Genomic DNA, 22,354 nt, shown 5'->3' with positions numbered 1-22,354 from the left:
CCATCTGCTTACCTTCAGTTCAATGAGTCAGTCCCTGCAGGAATATGAGAGGCCCAGCAGTGGCCCATGAGTCTTTAAGAGCTGGAGGTTAGTTATGGTTCAGTGTGTGTACAAACTTGGAAATACCCTGAAATTCACCAGTTGTGGTATGCAATGCACCTAAAACCTATGCTGTTCTCCATGTTTTGCTCTTTGGAGTCTGCTTTTTTTTCCTATGCCAACGGCTGTCATGTGTTGAGTGTGATGGTAGGCAGGAGTTATGATGTGCATTGCATACCATAACTGCGAAATTTGAGGGTTTTTCTGGAGTTTGCATTCGCTGAGTTATAACTGACCTTTAACTTTGTTTTTTCCCCTGAGAATTTTTTGTTTTTTATGTTGCACTTCATTCATCTGCCATATATCTGTTCAGCTATGTGCGGATTGTTTTACAGGGCTGTCCGAGGCCCAGACTACTCACCGGCATACAGCCATTCAGAGACCCATAAAGCCACTGACACACCCACTTATAGACCTTAAGAACCATTCATACACTCCAACAGGCGGGCGCACACACTCACCCCTCGCTCACTCCCATGACTGCCCCATTGGGGGTTGGTCACAAAGTCTGGCCACAGGCCAGGCTCTTCGCCATGCTATGTGGCCAACCCTCCCGCTGCGCATGGCTAAAAGCTATGCGCAGAAGCGTTTGGGTTAACGTATGGTAATTAAATATGACTTATTTTTAGAAAAACTATGTCACTGAAGAAACCAAAGGTTACAGAGACGTCAGAGTTAGGAATTAGAATTTTAAAAAACCCTAATAATCTCACTAAAAACACAGGTTACAGGGACATAATGTTAGGTTCAGATTTTATACACACTAAACCATAGAAATTCAGCAGTTAAAGTTATCTCAAGTAACTGTGACTTGTACCCTAAGGTGACTATAACTCGTTCCCTTGCCATGCACTGCTAATTACTGCACATAGTTGTTCAGTTATGACATCTTTTATGACCTCATTGATAAGATCACTGCAACACATGCAGTAAAATTATTGATGCGAAAACTGTGCATGAATCTTTGTGTGTGTATATATGTATGTGTATATATATATATATATATATATATATATATATATTACGCATTGGCGGTTGCTTTAGTTAGTATCATGTTTCCATAGTTAATGCATTTTTTGTGCTGCTAATGACTTTTGCCCCGTTTGACGAGTCTCCACAAAACTTTCCAAAAAGTGCTACTTTTTGATTAGTTTGTACATGGAAAGTTTCGGAGTGATCCGTCAAACGGGGTACGAGAAAAGGGGGGGTCCCAAAACACGTTTCACCAATTAATTCTTTTCTTAGGAACTTCAGACAGTGCCACAGTCCAAACCGCTGAACGGATTTAAACTAAACTGCCGGTGGAGCAGAGGACTGCATTTAAGATCGGCTGCCTGACCTTCAAAGCTGTGTTCGGGACCTGCCCTGCCTTTCTCAAATCACTGGTCATTCCTTACCGTCCGGTACGCATTCTTCGTTCCTCCCATCGCCTTTTGCTAGCTGTCCCTGCTACCAAACTAAAAAAAAACGGCGGTCGCAGATTTGCCTACCTTGCCCCCGCCTTCTGGAACCAGCTGCCTCTCCCTCTTAAATCTGCCAATTCCCTTCTGGCTTTCAGAAAACTCCTGAAAACTCACCTCTTCACACAGACTGGCTAGACCCCCGTCTCTTCATCTCATTGGCACTCAGCCAGCGCCAGGAAACCTTTCGGTGTCAGTGCGCTATACAAGAATCCCCTAAGATAAGATAAGATAAGATAAATTACGCAGAAAGGTTGATCTTTGTCCAGAAAGAGTGCTTTTTGTATTTTAGTGTAATTCAATCTGTAGTTTTGGAGAAATTAAGATAGAATTTTTTTTTTAACTATCACACCGTGGAGGATTCTTGGAGCCGACTGATCTCAAACTGAGATCTGATTGGCTGCCACCACCTCAACCAGGAAGTGGTGGCAGCCATCTTAGAAGTCGGGACTCTCTAGAGTCCTCAAATACGTTAATAAAAGACATAAGGGGCCTGGTAGGGATACCCTGACCCTGTAGGCCTGATTTTGGGTTACAAATATATATATATTTTAAACTTTGCCACACATCCGCAGAGGATCCTCGAATCTGCGTCAAAATAAACATTTTAAAGCGCTTCTGTCTTAAACCCCTCCCAGAGTAGGCCAGGAACCGGGGGGACAACGTACCTAAAAATCTATTTTAGGGTAGTGGAGCACACCTGGCCCCCCTACCCAGGCCTTTTTCGGCACTGGGGACCCCATCTCCTGGATCACAAATATTTTTAAGAGGAAGGAGCGCGCACTGACAAGAATCACCTTCCGACCCCCCCCCCCCCCCCCGCCTGCTGCTCACGGACTTCAGTACTTGATGTGCCGGATGAAAAGGAAGTCTGCATACAAGCGAACTACACGAACCAGCATGCCTAGCGCGGGTCATGCACAGGAAGTAAACGCCCATAAAAAACGTCCGCCGTGGAGAACTGGCGTCGGATATTGAGATCCTTGCCGGCGTATCCAAGATTTGGAGACTACGGACCCTCGTCTCCTAGGAAGCTCCTGCGATCTCGGATCGAGCTTCAAACCAGCCAGAGAAGGTAAGATCGAGCGGCTGCTCTCTTAAGCCCCTGCGTTTGGTGCTCCTTGCAGTCGAGTGCCTGGCCAGGCATTCCTGTGAGTGGAGTGGTCAGAGACGCACACCTTGGAGGTGTTTGCCAGCATTCTCTGTCGGGGTACTGTGTTGATTGGACTGCAAGGTGAAGCGGCGGCTCCCTCGTAGATCAGCCCGTGGTTGAACGGGAGACCCATTGTCACCGCGCTTTAAGGTCGAGCGGCTGCTCCCTTAAAAGCCATCCATTTGTTAAGCGGTTGTGAGCAAGGGAAGGCACTCCCGCTATTGAATACACAATGGCTTGGTGCTTCGTTAGTGCGCTCATCAGGCGCTACACGTTGTCAGCCTCTACAGAGTACAGCAAACTTCGAACGGCATTTTCGGCCGTTACTCAGCACAGTGCCCTCCATTGGGGAATACCGGGACCGGTATTCATGCGGAGGACGGTTGGTTCACTCGTCCTATGTGTACCACATGTTGATAAGCGTATGATCTTGAATACTGTTATCATGATTTATGTTTCTTCTGAATGAACAAAAACGCTGGCAGTGGTATTAACTGTCACGTGAAAGAACTGCCTGTATTTCTTCACCCATATGCTTTATTGTTCTACTCTAAACAATAAAACCCCATCGGACCATACAACTGGTGTGGAATGTTTTATGTTGGCTTACCGCCTACACCTCGATCCTGAGGACACCTGGTAGATTACACGCACCCATCCTCTCCAGCCTGTAGGGGGTGTGGAACCCTCCTCTCTAGGCTGTTTGTGGCCCCAGAGATCCCACCACCCGGTGTCCAAAGCATTTTCAAGGAAAGGGTAGCGCGTGGTCCCCTCCCAAGAATGTTTTTGCCCCGGGGACCCCATCCCCTGGGGCCTCCATCCCCTGGGGCCCTCTTTTTTTTTTTTAAGGGGAGGATGCCGAACAGCCTTCCTCCCTGAACCTTTAAAAAGGCCCTGGGAGTACCCCATCCCCCAGGGCCACTACTATTAAAAAAAGGGAGAGGGTGCAGCGCGATTCCCCTCTCTGAGGCATTGATGGCCCCAGGTAACCCATGTCCAGGGGCTGACTCACATACTGTATCCGGGGAGCCCATTCACTAGACACAGTAGTTTCCCTGCCATGCCTGTGCCGTGAGAGAAAGTCTACTCCCAGTGGCCAGTAGCTTTGAAAATACTCCTGATCCTGGGAGCAGGTTTTTGATCTGTTTCCCTGCCCGCACTGACGCGTCAGGGAAACAGACCAAGAGATTGCTCCTACTCATAGGGAGCTGCATGAATAGCGTCTTTCTGCGACTGGGAGCAATGCTGGTTCCTGCAGCAAGTGGGGAGCCGGCTGGGGCATAGGGGCCCTGGGCAGTGCTTAATTTGAGGGTGTGCTTTCCGGTGCTCAGCACCGGCACCTAATCCTCTGCACCGGTGCTTATAGCACCAGTTAACACCTTGGGTGCTAAGGGGTTTTCCCGTCCGGTGCTGCATTATGACAATTCCCATTGTTCATGACAAGGTCAACTCGTCATAAGCACAGCCCAGGTAAAACCCATGACGAGTTGACCTTGTCATGAGCACTGAAGAGGTTTAGGACACACTAATTTATAATGCACATGATTTTCCCCAGACTCACAGGATGTTGAGCAACGTCGAGACTCGAAGCGGGTTCCCCAGCTCCGAAATCAGCAGCTCTACCCATTAGGACAAGTCCTCTCCAGGTTAATAAGTGCCGGGGCTCTACTCAGGAGGCATTTTTCACCAGCACATTTGTACTGTTAGCGCTGCCTCCTGAAAAGAGCCCCAGCACTTTTAATTTGACAAATTAACCACTGGCAATGGGGCTCCCCCTATGGCCCCCAGCTAGTGTTTGATGGGTACCCTGGGTGGGCAACCGGGCACCTACCTATATTAAGCACATGCCCTGGGGGATGGGATGCACAGGGCTAGAATAACTCAAAGAGGGGGCTCCTATTTATTAGACATACAACCCTGGGTGATTGGGTCTTGATGAGGCTCTGCGCAGGGAGCCTTGTAGCCCACTCCCCTTTGAAATACAGAGGGCCCTGGGGAGTGGGGTCCCCAGGGCCATAGGGAGGCTCAGGGAGGGGGGCAACATGGTCCCACTCCCATTAAAAGTAAAAGGCCCTGGGGGAAGGTGGTCCCCAGGGCCTAATAGTGCTTGGGGAGTGGGGAGCACATGGCCCCCCTCTTCTTCAAAATAGATACGGCTCTGAGGGCTTGCTGAGGCTCCGGAAAGGACATTACGCCTCCCCTTATTTTTTTTAAAAGCCTCCTGGGGATGGAGTCCACAAGGTCTAATAAGGGTTGGAGAGGGGGGCAATGTGGCCCCCTCCCCTTTAAAATACATGGGATGGAGTCCCCATGGGGCCCCTTTGCTTTTTTATCTTATTTGACCCGGGTGATGAGGTCCCTAGGGCACAAAGTCCAATCCTATCCTGCGTGGCAAAGGTTCAACCCCCTGCCACAGAAGGTTGAAGGCTGTGCGTAGCATGGGTTTGGCTGCCTGCGCGGAGTTGGCCTCTTGCCCGAAGGCCCTGCACAACGTGGAGTTTGGCCAATCCCACCTCCGTGCTCGGTCGAAGTGTGTGCTCAGAGTGAGGTTGGCTGCATCCAACCCCCTGCAGCGCACGGCCATTAGCGGGGGGTGGGATTTGTATATGGGAATAAATTATTACTTTACGTGAAAAATCCCTAGAAAGTCACACACAAAAAGCAAAGGTTAATGCAACGTTAAAGTTAGGGGAAATGTTCAGTAACAACGTAACATTTAAAACTCCAAAAACTACAGAAATTCACCAGCTACAGTTACAGTTTCAAGTAATTATAACTCGTGCCCTAAGGTAACTGTGACTCGTGCCCTTGCCATGCCCTTGTCATGCAGTAGTAATTAACCCACATGCACAAGTTAACTGTAACTTGTGCCCTAAGGTAACTTTATTTGAGATAACTATAACAACTGCTTTTCTATGTTTTTTTTATTTTAGTTTATAATGTTACGTTGATACTGAACATTTCAGCAACTATAACGTTGCTTTAACCTTTGTTTTCAGTGAATATATATATATAATATATATATATATATATATATATATATATACTTCCAACTCTCGTTCCACTTCAAAAGACAGGCACTGACACTGCCAAGGATTGCTCTCAATTGTCCAACTTTATTGCACCAAGATACGGCTTGGATGGCATGACGCATTTCCGGAGTCTCTGCTGCCTTGTTCACAATGTTAGGACGGTCACATGGCTATTGTTTAAAGTACCCATCACTCAGTGTATATATATATATATATATATATAATATATTACGCTCCTCGTCCCCTTCCTTTTACCAAAAGAGACACAGCACTCGCGGGGGGAAAGTCATCGATTTTATTCGACTTTCAAACGCACCAGACGCGTTTCGGCATACGCCTTCCTCTGTGGTGGATATATATGCTTAAAGGAATGCCCGGCTGTGATGATATTCCACCCGTTCGTTCCTGCAATTTCAAAGGAGCAGGCGAAGCAGCAAATGCATTATCATGTGTGAAGATGGGTCACTGTACCACAATCTGACTGCTTGGTTTGTTTGTTCCACATTGCAGGACTTGGTGTTCTGTGCCAGAGGTCTCGTGGTTGGGATTACAGCGACATTGATCATCGTAGGGACTTTCCCTGTCTGCTTTCTACATCTATGAGTCCCAGCCAATGAGAACACTCGGTGTATTCAAACAGCAGCCCCGCGAAATGATTCATCATGACACATTCAGCACTTACCTGGCACTGATGAGGCACACGCCGAAACGCGTCTGCCAGATGCTGTAATAGTGGACATCGCAACGTTGGCAAAAGTGCACCGGTGGCAATAAAATTCAGTTTGGCAACCCGAGCATGTGTCAGACCTGTTTTAACTTAAAGCAGGATTGGAGGAGTATGTGAGGCGGAGGTCGTCTCCGCAATTTCTGACACGCCCCTCGTTCAGGAGCACCGCAACAAAACCGGCAAACCTTTGACTTTGAGTGCTTATAAAGCACATTGCGGCGCCCCCCCAGCCTGAAGTGTCTTGGAGGTACTGGGGAGAGAGAGCAGGCAGGCTGTCTGCTTAAAGGAATGCCCGGCTGTGATGATATTCCACCCGTTCGTTCCTGCAATTTCAAAGGAGCAGGAGAAGCAGCAAATGCATTATCATGTGTGAAGATGGGTCACTGTACCACAATCTGACTGCTTGGTTTGTTTGTTCCACATTGCAGGACTTGGTGTACTGTGCCCGAGGTCTCGTGGTTGGGATTACAGCGACATTGATCATCGAAGGAACTTTCCCTGTCTGCTTTCTACATCTATGAGTCCCAGCCAATGAGAACACTCGGTGTATTCAAACAGCAGCCCCGCAAAATGATTCATCATGACACATTCTGCACTTACCTGGCACTGATGAGGCACACGCCGAAACGGGTCTGCGTTGGCAAAAGTGTACCGGTGGCAATAAAATTCAGTTTGGCAACCCGAGCATGTGTCAGACCTGTTTTAACTGAAAGCAGGATTGGAGGAATATATATATATATGTGTATATATATATATATATATATATGTGTATATATATATATATATATATATATAAACTTTTTTTTTTCTTATGATTGTTCTGGGGTCCTCACGCGCAAGCAGGACTATTCTACGTTCATGACTTCAGTGAGAATTCCTAGGTTGGAGAACAGCTATGGAGAGCGAAATACACAATATCAAACTACAACAAACCTACCATCACTCAGGTAACATAACCAAACGAGAAAGTATACTTAAGTAAATACAACCATTAAATCAAATATCACTCACTCAGTAAAAGTAGAACACTTTAGAGCATACCATAATACACTCGGTCACCCTTTAACACATCGTAGCATATAAATCACCATGAGGACACAAAACTAGTGTCTGAGATCCTTACACAAACATCAGTATATAATAAATCACTATACAGCATATACCTAAATAATCAATATATAGATACAAGAAACTCACCATAATATTATAAAACATGCATTTCAAATATGTGTGTTTACAAAGCACACTATCACCTGTGAGGGTATCCTAGAGCTGAGCAGGTTTGTACGCATAGCCCTGCCTATCGTAGGTTTAATTCAGCTTCTTGTGGAATTCAAAAAGAGAGATGGGGGTTTGATGTGGAGTCTGATGGTGTTCCATGCTTTAGGAGCGATGTAAGAGAACACCCGTCATCCTGATCTGGTTCTGTGTATGCGTGAGATGTGTCCGAGGGGGGAGTCCTGCAGAGCGGAGGTGTCCGGGTGGTTGGTGATAGGAGATGCGACTGTTTAGGTAGATGAGGCCTAAGTTGTTTAGTGCATTAAATGTGTGTGTGAGAGGATATTGACATGAGCACATTTGTGTAGCTGGAGACAGTGAATCTCCCTGAGGTGAGGTGAGACGCAAGTTCTGTGTGGGAATTTGAAGATGAGTCTGGCTGCCGAGTTCTGGGTGCTTAGAGTCTTCTAGTGAGTTGCTTGGGGATTTTGGCGTAGAGGGTGTTCCGTAGTCCCACTTGCTAGTGACTAGGGCATGAGTGACCGCTTTTCTAGTGTTGCTTGGGAGCTATTTGAAGATCTACCTCTGCATCTTCAGAGTGTTGAAGTTGGGTGCAGTGACGGCGTTGACTTGTGCGGTCATGTCTAGTTTGCCATTGATGATTATTCCGAGGTTCTTGGTGTTGTTGGTGGGTGTGGATGGGCTTCCAAGTTTGGCTGGCCAACAGTTGGAGTCCAGTGGTGAGGTGTTCTTGTTGGTACTGTTCAAAAATACTGTATCAAAATCATCAATTTCAAAACAGGTAATTGCAAACAAATATTTTATTCACATTAAAGAGGGTAATAAGGGGGCGTGGCCAAGCAGCATGGCTGACAGGACGTGAGCTCCACCAGCTCCCGGCCAACGGACCCTTAAATCCTGTCTATTTATCCTGTCTATTTATCCTGTCCGGGCTCCTATGGTGCGGAATTGGGGGTCGCATGCTCCCCTTCTACCTGGGGCTCACTACTTGGGCGAAATCAGGCGGGCCCCCGCGAGTGCAGCCGAGTAAACTGCCTGAGCTGTGGTGCCCCGGACCTCTGACTACGCGAGGCCGGGGTCTGCGGCCTGCTCTCGGAGGGTGGCGGAGCGACGGAATTGGGTGCCGGCGAGGGCCCGTAGAAACTGCGCCCACAGTGCCGCTCACCGGACGACGGAGCCCGCTGCCAACTGGGGCTCCGACTTGAGAAGGTCTGGGAGGTACCTGCTGGGGCCGACGGGAGGCCTGTGCTGTTATTGCCGCCCCTGTGGCTGGTGTGACGGGCGTGGCGGCCGGTCCTGCGTGACTGTGCCTCTCCCCTGTGTGGGGAACTTCATCACTGCAGTGGACGCTGCCCGGCTGGAGGGGCGCTCATCAGCTGAGGGGGGCCGGCGGATCGCAGCAGAACCCGTGGCAGGACGATCGGAGGCGGCCCGCTGTAAGGAGAGGCCCCGGACTGAGGCCTACGCAACTACGGAGGTGGCGCCTCAGACCCAGGTGGGTGCGGCCCTTGGGGCTGGCGGAGAGCCTCGGCTGGCCTGGTGGGGAGCCCGCTGTCCCCGGGTAGCCTGACGCGGCCCACTCTTGCCGCCTATAGGCCCTCAGCTGGGGAAGAGACCGAGAGACCACGCGCGCCAGCCGGCGCTGGTGGGGGGAGGCGGCCCGCGCTGCCCAACTGTGTAGACAGGCCCAGGTGCTCCGGAGATCTGCAATGCCGAGGCCCGTCTGCTGGAGGGAATCCGCCAACAGACTCAGTGAACCACGTCCCTCGTGGGGGTTCCTTCGGGGGTGCTCGGCCAAATCTCCGCTCCCTTGCGGATAGATTCACTATGGAGATCCTGAGGGCCACTAATTGCACGGCACCCATAAGGATTTGGTGGCGCTGGTGAGCCGGAGTCCTCTCCTAGGATCTCCCTGCGGCACTTGCCCCGAGTACTGGACATTGTAGGGCGGATCCACCTCCACTGAGACACCAAGTGCAACTTGGAAATTTGGTGGCCCTCCTGCGTCGCTACGCCGCATCCTCCCCCCGATTTTGTGGTGTTAGAGGCTTGGTGGGGCGGCGGACAGTGGGTCTTGATCCCCTGCTGGGGTCATATGAACCAGAGAAAGGCACTCCACTAATACTGGCAGCCGCCTGCCGGCGGCGGATGCCTGGCGGAGGTGTGGGGATCGGTTGCTGAGTGGAGCTGCGGACTGCATCTAGGGCCTGCGGGTGCGAATTGTACTACAAGAGAGCAGGCGTTGCAGGGTGCAGTCCTTGTTACCCCTTCCGAGAACTGATCAAGACACTTGGGACACTGGCAATGCGCAAAGACAGGATGTCTCGCTCCACGCAGCCCAACACGATAACGCAGTACACCACCCAGCGGCTACCGTCTCAGCGGATTAAGCGGCAGTCGGGACAAGACGAAGGGGCGGAGGCCCTCGGCGAGCCCTCCCGGGCGAAGTTGCTGAAAGCGATCCAGGGATCCCACACTGCACTGTAGCGCAAAATAGAAACGGTGTCCATCGATGTCAAACTGTTGAGGACGGACCTCCGGAAGCTGGCGGATAAAGTCTCCGATGCCGAGGGCAATAAAGAACAAATGCAAGGTGAGGTGGCCTCCCTCAGGTAGACGGTTTTGCAGCTTACGGCCACGACGGGAGCCCTGGAGCGGAAAGCAGAGGATGCGGAAGGAAGGGCGCGTCGCAGCAACATCAGGGTCCTTGGGGTGCCGGAGCGTGCAGAGGCAGGCAATGCAGAGCGTTTCCGGCACTCAGTGCCGAAATTCTAAATTATCGTGACAGAGACTGTATTGTGCGTGCGGCAAGGGAGAAACTTTCCTTTGAAAACAGCAGGATCTCTATCTATCCGGATTACACCCAACAAGTCCAAGAGCAGCGAAAGTCCTTTTTGGGAGTTAAGCAAAAGCTTTGGGAGATGCACCTGCAATACATGCTGCTATACCCGGCCAAACTCAAGGTGCTGTCCCAGAGAAAGGCGTACTTCTTTGATTCCCCGGAAGAGGTCTTGGAATGGCTGGCGATCAGGGGAGACGACCTCCCGCCGGATGAACGCGGGGGACCCAGTGAGAACTGGGGAACTCGACCACCACGGAAACGCCCCAACAGGCGCCGCCGCCGCTCCGAGGCTGCAGAGAGTGAGGAGAGCCGCAGAGTCACAGTGGAGGACGATGGGGCTCTACATTTGGCCCAGTCTGATGCTGAAGACGAGACGGGGGCCTTGAAGCCTCATGAGCCCGAGGAAATACTGGTCCCGGATACACTGCAGGTCACAGCAGAGGGCACGTCGCTCACCGCTCCGGTGATCCCAGAGACTTGGGGGACCGGGACTCCAGAGACGGCGGATCCTTCTTGAAGGGGCCTATGGACTGAATGTAATTCAGGTTTGGCCTATGGAAGGGCCTCGGACCGCGTTGGGCCCATTTCAGAGTGTAGTGCCCGTGTAACATATACTTTTCAGGGGGGTTTCCCTTCTATGTATAGTGTATGAATGAAGGGGGGGGGGGTGTAAGTATGGACAGGGAGATGAGTGAGTCTGGAATTGGGCCGCCTAGTCGAGCCCGGTATATTGTTTGGCATTGGCGTTGGGTCTGGCAGGGAGTTGGGGTGGGGGGGACTGGAGGGGGGTTCTTTATTGTTTCTTGAGTGAATCTGCCTCGTTGGGCGAATGGGGAGGCTGTGCACGTCCTGGCACCAGCAGGGTAAGGGCATATTGGCGTGTATGGTTTTTGCTGATATCTTGCTCGCGGGAGGGGGGGGGTCTCTTTGAAGGGGCTGTTGAGGGGAAATGTTTTAGGCATTATTTGTATTGCAGGTCGGGCACTGGTGGGGACATACTCTGTGTACAGCCTGATGCAGCAGGGTGGATTCTACTGGAAATCATGGGGTATAAGTTTATGAGCTGGAACGTGAGGGGCCTAGGCACATGCACTAAACAAGTCCTGTCCTTCCTTCGAAGACACAAAATATCCATTGCTTGCTTGCAGCAGACCCACCTGGGGGAGGACGGGGCACAGAAATTGGGGGGAAAATGGCGTGGTCAGCTGTTTCATGCGCCTTCTCTACATATGCTAGGGGGGTACTGGTTTGGGTGGCACCTGGGGTACCGTTCGCTATCCAGTATATGGAAGCGGACATCCAGGGTCTGTACCTGCTCCTTAGGGCCTAGCTTGATGGCAGGGATCTGGTTATCTTAAATTCTTATGCACCCAACACTGATGACCCGACATTCTTTGGGACTCTGCAGAACGCCCTGATTCACGACCTGGGTACCCCGTTGCTTTGGTTTGGAGATTTCAACTGTATTCTTGACCCCGTGCTAGATAGATTGACACCCCGGGCGGGCACAAAACCCCTTATGACTGCACAGATAAGGAGGTCATGGAAAACGTGGGGGCAGTGGATGTTTGGCACCTCAGACACCCGGCACAGAAGGTGTACACATGCTTCTCCCTCACACATAGTACATACAGTCGCCTAGATAGAGTCTTAGTGACAAATCCCGAGCCCAACATGACAGTGGATATAACGCATCAAGCCTGTTTCTTGTCGGAACACTCCCCAGTGGCTTGCATGGTTCAATGGGAGTCCCAGGTTTTCCGCCCCCGGACTTGGAGGCTCCCAGTGGATATCCTCCGAGACCAGGTGGGAAAGGATCACGTGGGTAAAGCCATCGTCGACTATGTCGACATCAATTTGGGGGAGGGCAGCGTGTCCTTGGCCACCAAGTGGGAGGCCCTGAAGGCGGTAGTGAGGGGCGCTTGCATGGGACTCACTTATGGTGTCCGGAAACAGCTCCTCCAAAATCTCCAAAAGGCGGAAGATACCCTCCTGAGCGCCCAACATGTGGTGGACCCTAACGAACTCCAGAGGCTGGAGGAACAGGCTGCCCGGACGTGGCTCCATTATACCCTAGATAGGCTCGACAAATACACCCGGGGCCAATATCGGCAGCGCCTCCACAGGGAGGGTCGATAAGTCAGGGAGGCTACTGGCCTGGATTCTGAGACGGGAGCAGACCCTCGAGCGTATTGTTGCCCTTCGGGACCGTGGCGGAGAGTTGGTCTACTCAGAGCAGGCCCTGAGGGTTCTGCACTCCCGTTTACGGCAAGTATACTCTGCGGACTCGAATATTTCTGAGGCCTCTTATCTCCCGGGGTTGCCTGTGTCGACCCTGTCTGATTTGGATCGGGAGGAGCTGGACGCAGGCCTGACATTGCTTGAGGTTCATGGGGTGCTGGCCCAATTGCCGCGTGCCAAATCGCCGGGGAGCGATGGGTTCCCCCCGGAATTTTATCACAAATTCCGGGATAATTTAGCTCCGCTCCTTTTGCAGGTCTACCTGGAGGCATTCGAAAGAGGAGAGCTCCCACAGAGCATGGCCCAAGGGTAAATCTGTATGATCCTTAAACCTGGGGGGGACAAGCATGACCCCTCCTCCTATCGGCCGATCACCATGATCAACACGGATATTGAAATTCTCACAAAACTATTGGCCATTCGACTGGCACCCCACATGGAGCACTTAGTACACCAAGACCAATGCGGTTTTATCCCCGGGCGAAACATGGCTATGAACCTGGGACGGTTGGCCCACATTCAACACGAGTTGCATGACAGGGAGGAGCAGACGGTCTTGGTCCCCATAGATCTCGCTAAGGCATTAGATACTGTCGACTGGGGCTACCTGCAGGAGGTCCTTCGGACATTGGGCTTTGGGCCCAACTTCGCCCGCTGGATTAGGATCCTCTATAGCTCCCCTAGGGCTCGGATGCGTCTGGGTGGTTAGAGGTCGGTGGAGTGGCGGCTGGGTCGGGGCACGAGACAGGGGTGCCCCCTCTCGCCGCTACTCTTCGCTCTGGCTATAGAGCCATTTGCTGTCAAGATTCGTACTGAGCTGCTGCAATGGGGTATTCAGGTGGGGGACACCTGCAATGTCCTGTCGTTATACGCGGATGACACTTTGTTTTATTTGACGACCCCCAGAGAGGCGCTGCCGAGGTTGCTGCACCTCCTGGAACGTTTCAGTGAGGTGTCGGGCTTGCACCGTAATCGTAATAAGTCCCTAATTTTCCCATTATCCGGCTTTGACATGGTGCCTCTGGAGGACTTACCGGAGCTTGGACTAAGATGGGAGCGGACCAGTTTCCGATACCTGGGAATACATGTGACCTCAACGGAGGAACAGTCCCTCGCCCGTAACGCGGATAGAGTGCTCACGTCCCTCCGGCAATCCATACTATTCTGGAACACCCTACCACTGTCCCTAATGGGGCGGCTGGCAATCGTTAAAATGTTGATGCTGCTGAGGACACTGTATGTCCTTCAAAACTCCTTGTGTCCTCTTCCTTCTAGAATTTTCCGGACCCTCAACACGTTGCTCAAATCCCTGCTTTGGGCGGGGTGACGTAGCAGAGTGGCCCTAAGTACAGTTGTGCGCTCCTTTGAGGAGGGAGGGTTGGAGGCCCCGCGCTTCGATCTATACTCTTACGCGGCGCAACTCCTTCCGACGGCCAGGTGGTTTGCAGACACGGACGTGTGGGAGACACGATTGTTAGCGGGACGGGCCATGGTGCAGGAGCTCTGGGTGGCTCTAATGGTGGGTCCGGAGCTAATGCTGAGCTCCCTTACGTGGTGAGGTATACGGCTGGAATATGGCAACGCTTTATTGAAAGGATCCTGCGCTCGGCGCCATTTCACAGGGAACTGCCGATTTGGATACTGGCACCCATGGTGGAAATAGAGCAGCATATTTCATTTCGCACATGGAGGGAGGGGGTGTGAGGTCCTTGCAGATCTGTACCCCTTGGAGGGCAGGCTGAGGAGTCATTCGGCCTTAGTGGCGGTCAATATCTGCATTATCAAGGATTGTGCTCAATAGTGCGCTCGGTCTGGCCACAGTGTCCGGAGACACCCCCGATGACCCATACTTTAAATATCTTGCTGTCCTGTGGCAGAGGACGGAGGTTGATAGCCTTACTTTACGCGGCCATGAAACGTGATCAAACCCCCCCCCCCCCTGGTGCCACCAGCGTGGGCGGCCTGGGAGGCAGACTTGGGTGCGCCCCTAAACCAGGGGCAGCGCAAGCGCATGGGGATCTTGACACGGCGGGTGTCCTGTAATGCACACTTTAAGCTTATCCACTTTAACTTTATGCACCGCACCTACCTCACCCCGAAATTGGTGAGTCGTTATTCGGAAGAAAGGAGGGACAATTGCCCCAGATGTAGAGTGGGAGGCGCGGGGTTTCTACACCTGGCCTGGGAATGTTTGTTGGTGGCGAGTTTCTGGACAGGGGTAGTCGGTCGTACAGCGGCTACTACGGGCCTCCGAATTGAACTATCCCCCTTGCACTGTCTGTTGGGATTGGTACCCAAACCTAGAAAAAGGAAACTTCCATTTAAATTGTTACAACTGATGTTGGTGCTGGCTAGGCGTAGGGTAGCCATCACTTGGATGGGACAGAGGGCCCCTGAGGTGGATATTTGGCTTAAAGACATAAGGGAATGGTCCCTCGCAGAGGAAACACACATGCAAGCCACTAGGAAGGATGAAAAATTACACTATGATTTGTTAGCGTGGCCTACCATGTGTATGGCGGGTTTCGCTACAGACGGGCAGTCATCACACAGCGACTCAGAGGGGACAAGTGGCGAACTATTTTCAGCACATGGATCAGAATCTGAGGGGGTGAGATGTGGGGATCACTGAGGGGTCACTTGCAGGGGATGCGTTGTGGGGCCTCGCCAATCTTCCTTCACGATGTCCATAATATACTGTCTTATGCTATAATACCACATGAACTTCCGTATTTTCAGATGTTGTCCTAACCTGTGATGTGCCATAATGAGTCTGTCGATCTGCTAATAAATGTTTTTAACGATGCCGGGGGGGGGGGATTGCAAAATTGAAAAATAAAGTAAAAATAAAGTAAGAAAAGGTAATAACAAAATTATCATTGACATCAATACGGTAGTCAAAACTGTTCTCCAGTAACATGGATGATGTCATCACTGATTTAATGTGAGGTATCACCAATAATGCCATGTAACATGTCATTGGTGCATAATGGGGGTGTGAGTTGTTGTTGGTGTACTGGACTATAATTGATTCATTTGAATGGTTGTAGGTATTGTTTTGTAACCATAATTTCATTTTGTTCAATGAATATAGTTATATGTTGTTACCATCAGTAGTAAAACACAGTTCACTAGGAAGCATAACCATGGGCCTTCTACCTTTATTAGGACATAGTATATATCTGTAGACGATAATTGACCTGAAATGAAAAAGGAAACCTGTCCGGTTACAGAAAAACAGCTATTCTGTTTACCCAAGACCAAGACTTATTTAGTGAATATGGTGATCTGTCTGGGACAGTACTCCTGTTTACAGAAAACTTTCCTTCTCTTGGTCAATCTGGCCCATCACTGTGTCGCCATCTGCTATTCGACATAGGTTTGGTCTTGTTTGAACAGGCATGACCCCTTCCAATTGTGACCCCACCTCTCCTTCCCATTTAAAGAAACCAGGAGGATTTATGTTGAAATGCAGTGTGACTTGCCGTCCTTGTAAACACTCTTTCCTTGTTCCTAAGATCCTTAGAGATAGAGACTATATGGGCAAAGGTCTGGTGTCCAAATACCATGCATGTGCACACAACCTTTCCTGCCCTGGGAGTTGCAGAATAGGTTCTGGTCAGGGGCTAAAATCAAGATGGCACTTCAGGTGCAGCAGCGTTATTGTGCTTGGCTGAACTCTTCCTGTTCAGTGGTGGGGGGGTACCAGCTCCCATTCCGAACTGTTGTTGTCCCAGCCATTAGAATTAGTATGGAAATTGACATCAATCCCATCTTCTTTCCCTCCCACCCTCATAACAGCAGTGTTACAACTTTGTTTCCTGAGAAATAGCAAAACACAATTGTGGGAAGCTGGCTCTATATATACTACACCAACATGAGGTATAGTGTGCACAGAGTCCAGTGGAACCCCAGAGGTAGGCTGAGGTAAAAGTAGATTGCACCTTACTCTCTATTTGGTGTAGTGTGGGTGAGCATTAAGGCTTCATGAGAGGGTAGTGTTAAGCATTTGTTGTACACACTCGGGCGAGAAATGATGTCAAACACTCAAATACTGAACTCAGACCAATTTTGTTTATATAAAGATATTATTTAGTTATTTTATTTCTAGAACCAAGCCAAGCCCGGTGCAGGTAAGTGAAATAATACATAGCAAAATCTCAAGCAGTGATTTACAGTTGAATGCAGGTTCAAAAGCAGTTGGCTGAATTACAGGTAAATCAACAGTCTGAAATTACTTAACAGATTACTGTGCACGTTACTTGTTAGATTACTTTTGGTAATCAGTGTGATATGCCTAGTTATCACACTGAGACATTTTCTATACAAAAGGCAAGTAATTCGCTTTTAGTACCTTTTCAGTTTTTCAGTGTTTTATACAAACCAACTCCACACAGAAGAATTTTCAAGGAAAAGCAGTCAATGCAATCCTATGGAAGGAAATTAAGTTAACGGTTTGCAGGTAAGTACTTATTTGTGGGAGTTGGTATTCTGGGGTTAGAGCCAGGGTTCCCCCAGGGTCAAGGATTCACTCTTAGAATACCCGCAGCAGCACTATTGCAGCCGGGTGCAGAGTGCTGAGGCCCAGTGTTATCCAATGGGGATAGAGGGCCTCCGGTTGGTGGCTGCTCACGAGCAGACCACAAGGTTGTGGTAGCAAAGCTCCTGGACTTAAGCTCATGGCAAAGGGGTATCCAGTTTAGCACACAAGGTGCACCCACAGGGGCGGCCGGGTGCAGGGTGCTGTTTAGGCGTCTGGTGCCCTGTTGTTTTTAATGGGAGTTGCCGGTTTTGGATTTTGGCTGCATGCTCGTCCAGGAAGACTTTTGGAGGAACCAACATCTAGGCAGGTAAGTTGTAGGGCTCGGGGGTGTAGGTGCACTTAGGGTTCTCTTCTCAAGGGCGCAGGGCATCTGGATGCAGGGGTGTCTTTTGAGGCCGAATTTCACCTTACCGGGGCCACTCGCAGTTGGGGGGGTCTCTCTGTAGATACTGACCGTGACATCGAGGAGTCCTAGAGGGGCCAACCCACGGTGGACTGGGACCCTTGAGCACTGGGGGACCTCTCTGGAACTGGTGAGCCACCCTGATTCGGGCCATAGGCGTCGGGTGCAGTGTTGGTTCCAGATGTCGGGTTTCTTTGTCCTCAGAAGGCTCAGAGTCTGTCTTGGGAGTTTCTTTTGGACAGAGCTGCTGTTCACAGGAGATCCAGTCTTTGTTGAAGGCAGTCCGTCCTCCCAGGGTTCTGGAGGTTGCTGGCTGCAGGACAAGGCGACTTTTGATGCAGGATCTCTGGAAACTGCATTTTGGCGGGTAGGGCTGGGGCCAAGTCAGTTCTTCTCTGCAGTCTCCTCTGCTGGGCATCTTCTTTCATCCTTCTTCTTCATAGGTTGCCGGAATCTGTCTTATTGGTTCAGGGCTGCCCCCTAAATACTGTATTAAGGGGGCATTTTAGGGGTCTTCAGGTCAGTAGCCAATGGGCTACTGACCTTGGGGTGACTACACCCTTGGTGTGCTCACTCCACATGGGGGAGTGGGCATAATGCCTAATCTTGATTGGAGAGTGCCTGCCATCTGCAAGATGGCGGGCACTGAAGAGTGGGCTTCACCTCGCCTCCCCCACCTAAGAAGTGGGGCTGGCAGAGGTGGGCACACCTTCTGGGCTGTGCTAATTTTTCCCACCTGTCTTCCCGCCAAAAAGTAGGAGAGACAGGAAGGGGGCCTGCTCTTGATACCAGGACTGGCTGGGGGGTGGGTTACAAAGCCGGCAAGGCCTTTGAAACTCCCCTGCCACAGATGGCTCTTCCTGGCCTGGGGGAAGTGTGACAACTTCCGCCCAGGAAAGGCTTTATTGTGGTGGCAGGCTGGTGTGTACCAGTGAGAGAACCCACCAGAGGCTTATCGTTTTTCAGGGGGCATCTCTAAGATGCCCTCTGGGTGCATTTTTCATTTAATCCAACACTGGCATTAGTGTGGGTTTAAAGTGCAGAGAAGTTTGATACCAAACTTCCCAGTTTTCAGTAAAGCGGTTTTAGTGCTGTGGAGTTTGTAATGACAAACTCCCAGTATCATATACTCTTAATGGCATTACTGCACTTACAATGTCTAAGAACTGGTCTGAACACTGTAGGGTACAGGGTTCATGCAACTGTACCCGCACCACTGGTATAGAGCACCCAGCTAGAGGGTGACTGACCTATGCCAGGGCAGTGGGTTGTAGGCATGGCACACAAATGTGTGCCTTGGCGACTCTCAACTTTGTTCTTCACTAAAACACGCAGCCTGTAATGGCAGTGTGTGTGTGTTAAGTTACAGGGCCTCTAAGGTTGGAACAATAAGTACTGCAGCCCTTATAGGCCTTCCCTGGCCACAGTGCCTTTGGTACCCATGGTACCTTTTACAAAGGACTGACATGTGGCCAGAGATGTGCCAATTCGGGGTACAAGGTACAGTTTTGGGAAAGAACACAGGCCCTGGGAACCTGATTAGCAGGGACCTGGGCACATCAAGTCAAAGTGCATCAATAGTCTGGCAAAAAGTGGGGGGGGGGTACTGCAACAGAATCCCTGCTTCCTACAACAATGTATTCTGTTCCATGGCCTCACATGGAGTTTTACAGTGCTCAAGGGGATTTTGCTTGGTGAATAGAAAGCATTGTGCTCTTTTCCCTTCCTCAGTCTGATAACTCTAGTATAAGGGATGAGAGCCCCAAACAAAGTGACAGGTAAGTGTCATATTCACTATGAACCTATGACCGTCATCGGAGAAACAAGCATCTTGTGCAGCCAATCACATGGTGTCCAAAGTGACATCCATTATCCAGGTTGAACACAAGTAATGCACCCATATACATATATGCTACACTTGAGGAACAACAAAGACTCCAGTTATATGGGTCACATACAGGACATTTATTGCAGTCTTCCCACCAAGATTGTTGTTAAAGATATCCTTTCTTTGAGAAACATGAAACCACAATGCCCCATAAGAGATGAAAGTAGCCACCTTCTCTATTGATTGGGGTAGTCTTTCTGCATGGTTATTCTCCATAGTTGAATGTTTCTTGTTGAAAATCAGAGCAAATCTAGTGGACTCGCTTTTTGACAGACAAGTGGCGAACAAAGTTTTCCAAACTGCCAAACGAAAGATGTGATGATGCACTTGAGTTTTTTCAAAGTAAATTTGGTAATTGCATAGGTCAGAGCTTGGTAGGGATGCACGAAAACAGGAAGGTGAGATTTTGTAACCAAGTTAGCTTCTCCTAGAGGAGAAAGAGTTTTGTCATTTGCTAAGAAAATGTGCCCCTCTTAGCCATCAATATGCAACTATATTCTGCCAAAATATTAACCCCTGAGTATTCCACTTCTGTGGTAACTGGGATGTTTCTTTTATGACTATTAAACAGTAACATCTGGATTTTATTACAATTCTGCTAGTAGGAAGAGAAAATGCCCAAGTCAGCGCTCAGTGAATTGATAACTAGAAGGGTTAAATGAGGGTCACTCTAGCAATAGGAATGTTGTATTCATAGCAAAGTATTTTGACACATTCTTTAAATATCTACCTGAAAGGATCCCAGGGGGTTTATTTAATGGCAAAGGTAAAGGTTGCAGTATACAAAACAACAAGTGTAGGGGTGAGTAGGCACCCCTGTATTGTAGTATGGGTAGAGGTAATACGTAACAAGGTTATAATTACATTAATATGGTCAACAGTAGATCTTCCTGTCTCTTTGGAAGATATTAATGTGAGTCACCAGCAGTTTCACGAAGATTTTACCGCTTGAGTTTAATAACAGAATAGGTCGCTTAGAAACCCATAATTACCCATTACCCATAAGGAGTTCTCTATGGATAGACTGGTCACTGATATTTACTTACACTTTTGTCCCATTTCCACTATGTTCACGGATATTTGCTTTCACTTATGTCCCTCTTCCTCTTTTGCCGTACATAATTCACTGGATGCATTAATCAGCGATAGCAGTTGTCCTCACTGCTCCAACATGGGCTCATCAACAGCCATATGGGAGATGTCAGTATGTCCATTTAGCAAGTTGTCACTTTAGTCCGATACAGTAATTCAGCTGGGGTGGGGGTTATGACACAACCTAATGCAAGGGCACTGATTCTATCATTTTGGCACCTGAGACATTGCACGGTTGTGTCCAGCCCCTTGAGAAACTTCTAACCATCCATATGGAAGAAAGCTTACCTACAACTACAGCATATCATGCTGCAAAATGGAATTGCTATACACACTATTGTATCATAATTCATCAATATTCCCTGAGAGCCTAAAAGCAAATATTAAATATATTCCTAAAAGTGCACATTGTTTGAAAACTCCCAGCAACCATGAAAGGAAGCCTGACTTCCCTATTTTTATATTTTTGATATGATCTGAGATGCACGCAGTCTCTAGCACATTAACCTGAAGTTCCTTGCTGGTTCTGTAAGGAAAAGCCACATCATATTTGGAGTATATCAGCCATCATGATGATATAGTATTAATTACCCTGTTTCTAGTGGTCAGTAGGCTACCTCTGCCACGGACTTGTTCCACAGCAGGATGGAAAGCCTAAGGGGCACTACTTTGGTCTAGCAATGGATATTCCATCTGGCTACACCCTTGTTACTTATTGAAGTTTGTTTGTAGGGTCTAGAAGATTTAAAGCCATCCAGTTCACTGACCCCTGGAATTCTAACAGGAGATATATTGTGTCCAGTACTATAAACTTGAGATCTCAGCTTTTATATCGATTGTAATTGATGGTCATTTTACTTTCTAGCTTTGGACTGGGGAGGACCTCGCAGGGAGTGGTTTGAGCTGATCTGTAAAGCTTTATTCGATACATCCAATGAACTCTTTGCCCGCTTTAGCGATACCAATCAAGCACTGGTGAGTAACTTCCTTCCTTCTGTGCCTTCATGTTACTTATTTTCCAGCCTACTTTAAGATATATAAATATATCAAAATGTTAAAAACGCAAACACAGACTGCATGTTAAAGAATTCTTCTGGGCAGCCTCAGTAAAAATTTTTTTAAAAACACACGCACTCTCTCTCTCACTGCTTGACTAAGACCCCTGGCTGGGTCCCTTTGCTACCTTGCTTCCGAAATTTTAGGAATAGTTTTCCAGGTTCTTATAGTTCTGAAGAGTTAGCTGGTTAAAGTGGCTGTCAGAAATCCCTTCCACTGGTCGAACGTTCTGTGACTACTGGGCTCAACAGTGCCCTCGGCACAAAAAAATCTCTCCCATGACTTGTGTATTTTAAGATACCAATTACCCTCCCCCATATCGTTCATAGGGTTAAGAGACATACTGAATGTTCGGCCACAGAATACAGCCACTGAACCTCTAAGTAGTCCTTGCCTAATTTCTTTAGGCGGTGAGACCAATGAGGTTTTTGGACATCTTTTTGATTTCATAGCAGTCACACTCTTGTATCAGGACTTGTGCAGAAAAGCAAAGGTTTGGAAATGTGCATTATTTTGCTCTTCAGAGTCACAGCACTCTTTTCTTTGCCTCACCTGCTCTGCCTTTCCTTCTGTCTCAAA

The 22,354-nt window shown here is 49.2% G+C and overlaps 1 protein-coding gene across 4 annotated transcripts in view; it reads left to right on the top strand.

Annotated features, from left to right (window-relative positions):
• Positions 1-22,354, top strand: part of AREL1 (apoptosis resistant E3 ubiquitin protein ligase 1) — a 618,076-nt gene that overhangs the window by 350,145 nt on the left and 245,577 nt on the right. For all 4 annotated transcript variants that reach the window (XM_086937491.1, XM_086937493.1, XM_086937492.1 and 1 more), the window contains one exon: positions 21,585-21,694. In XM_086937491.1, the coding sequence (XP_086793617.1) occupies positions 21,585-21,694 (110 nt within the window). The remainder of the gene's footprint in view (positions 1-21,584; positions 21,695-22,354) is intronic.

Source organism: Lissotriton vulgaris, chromosome 9, assembly GCF_964263255.1.
Source record: "Lissotriton vulgaris chromosome 9, aLisVul1.2, whole genome shotgun sequence".
In the NCBI taxonomy this organism is placed as follows: Eukaryota; Metazoa; Chordata; class Amphibia; order Caudata; family Salamandridae; genus Lissotriton; species Lissotriton vulgaris.
Note: the sequence above shows the minus strand (reverse complement) of the source record. Positions and strands in the feature narration are given on the sequence as shown.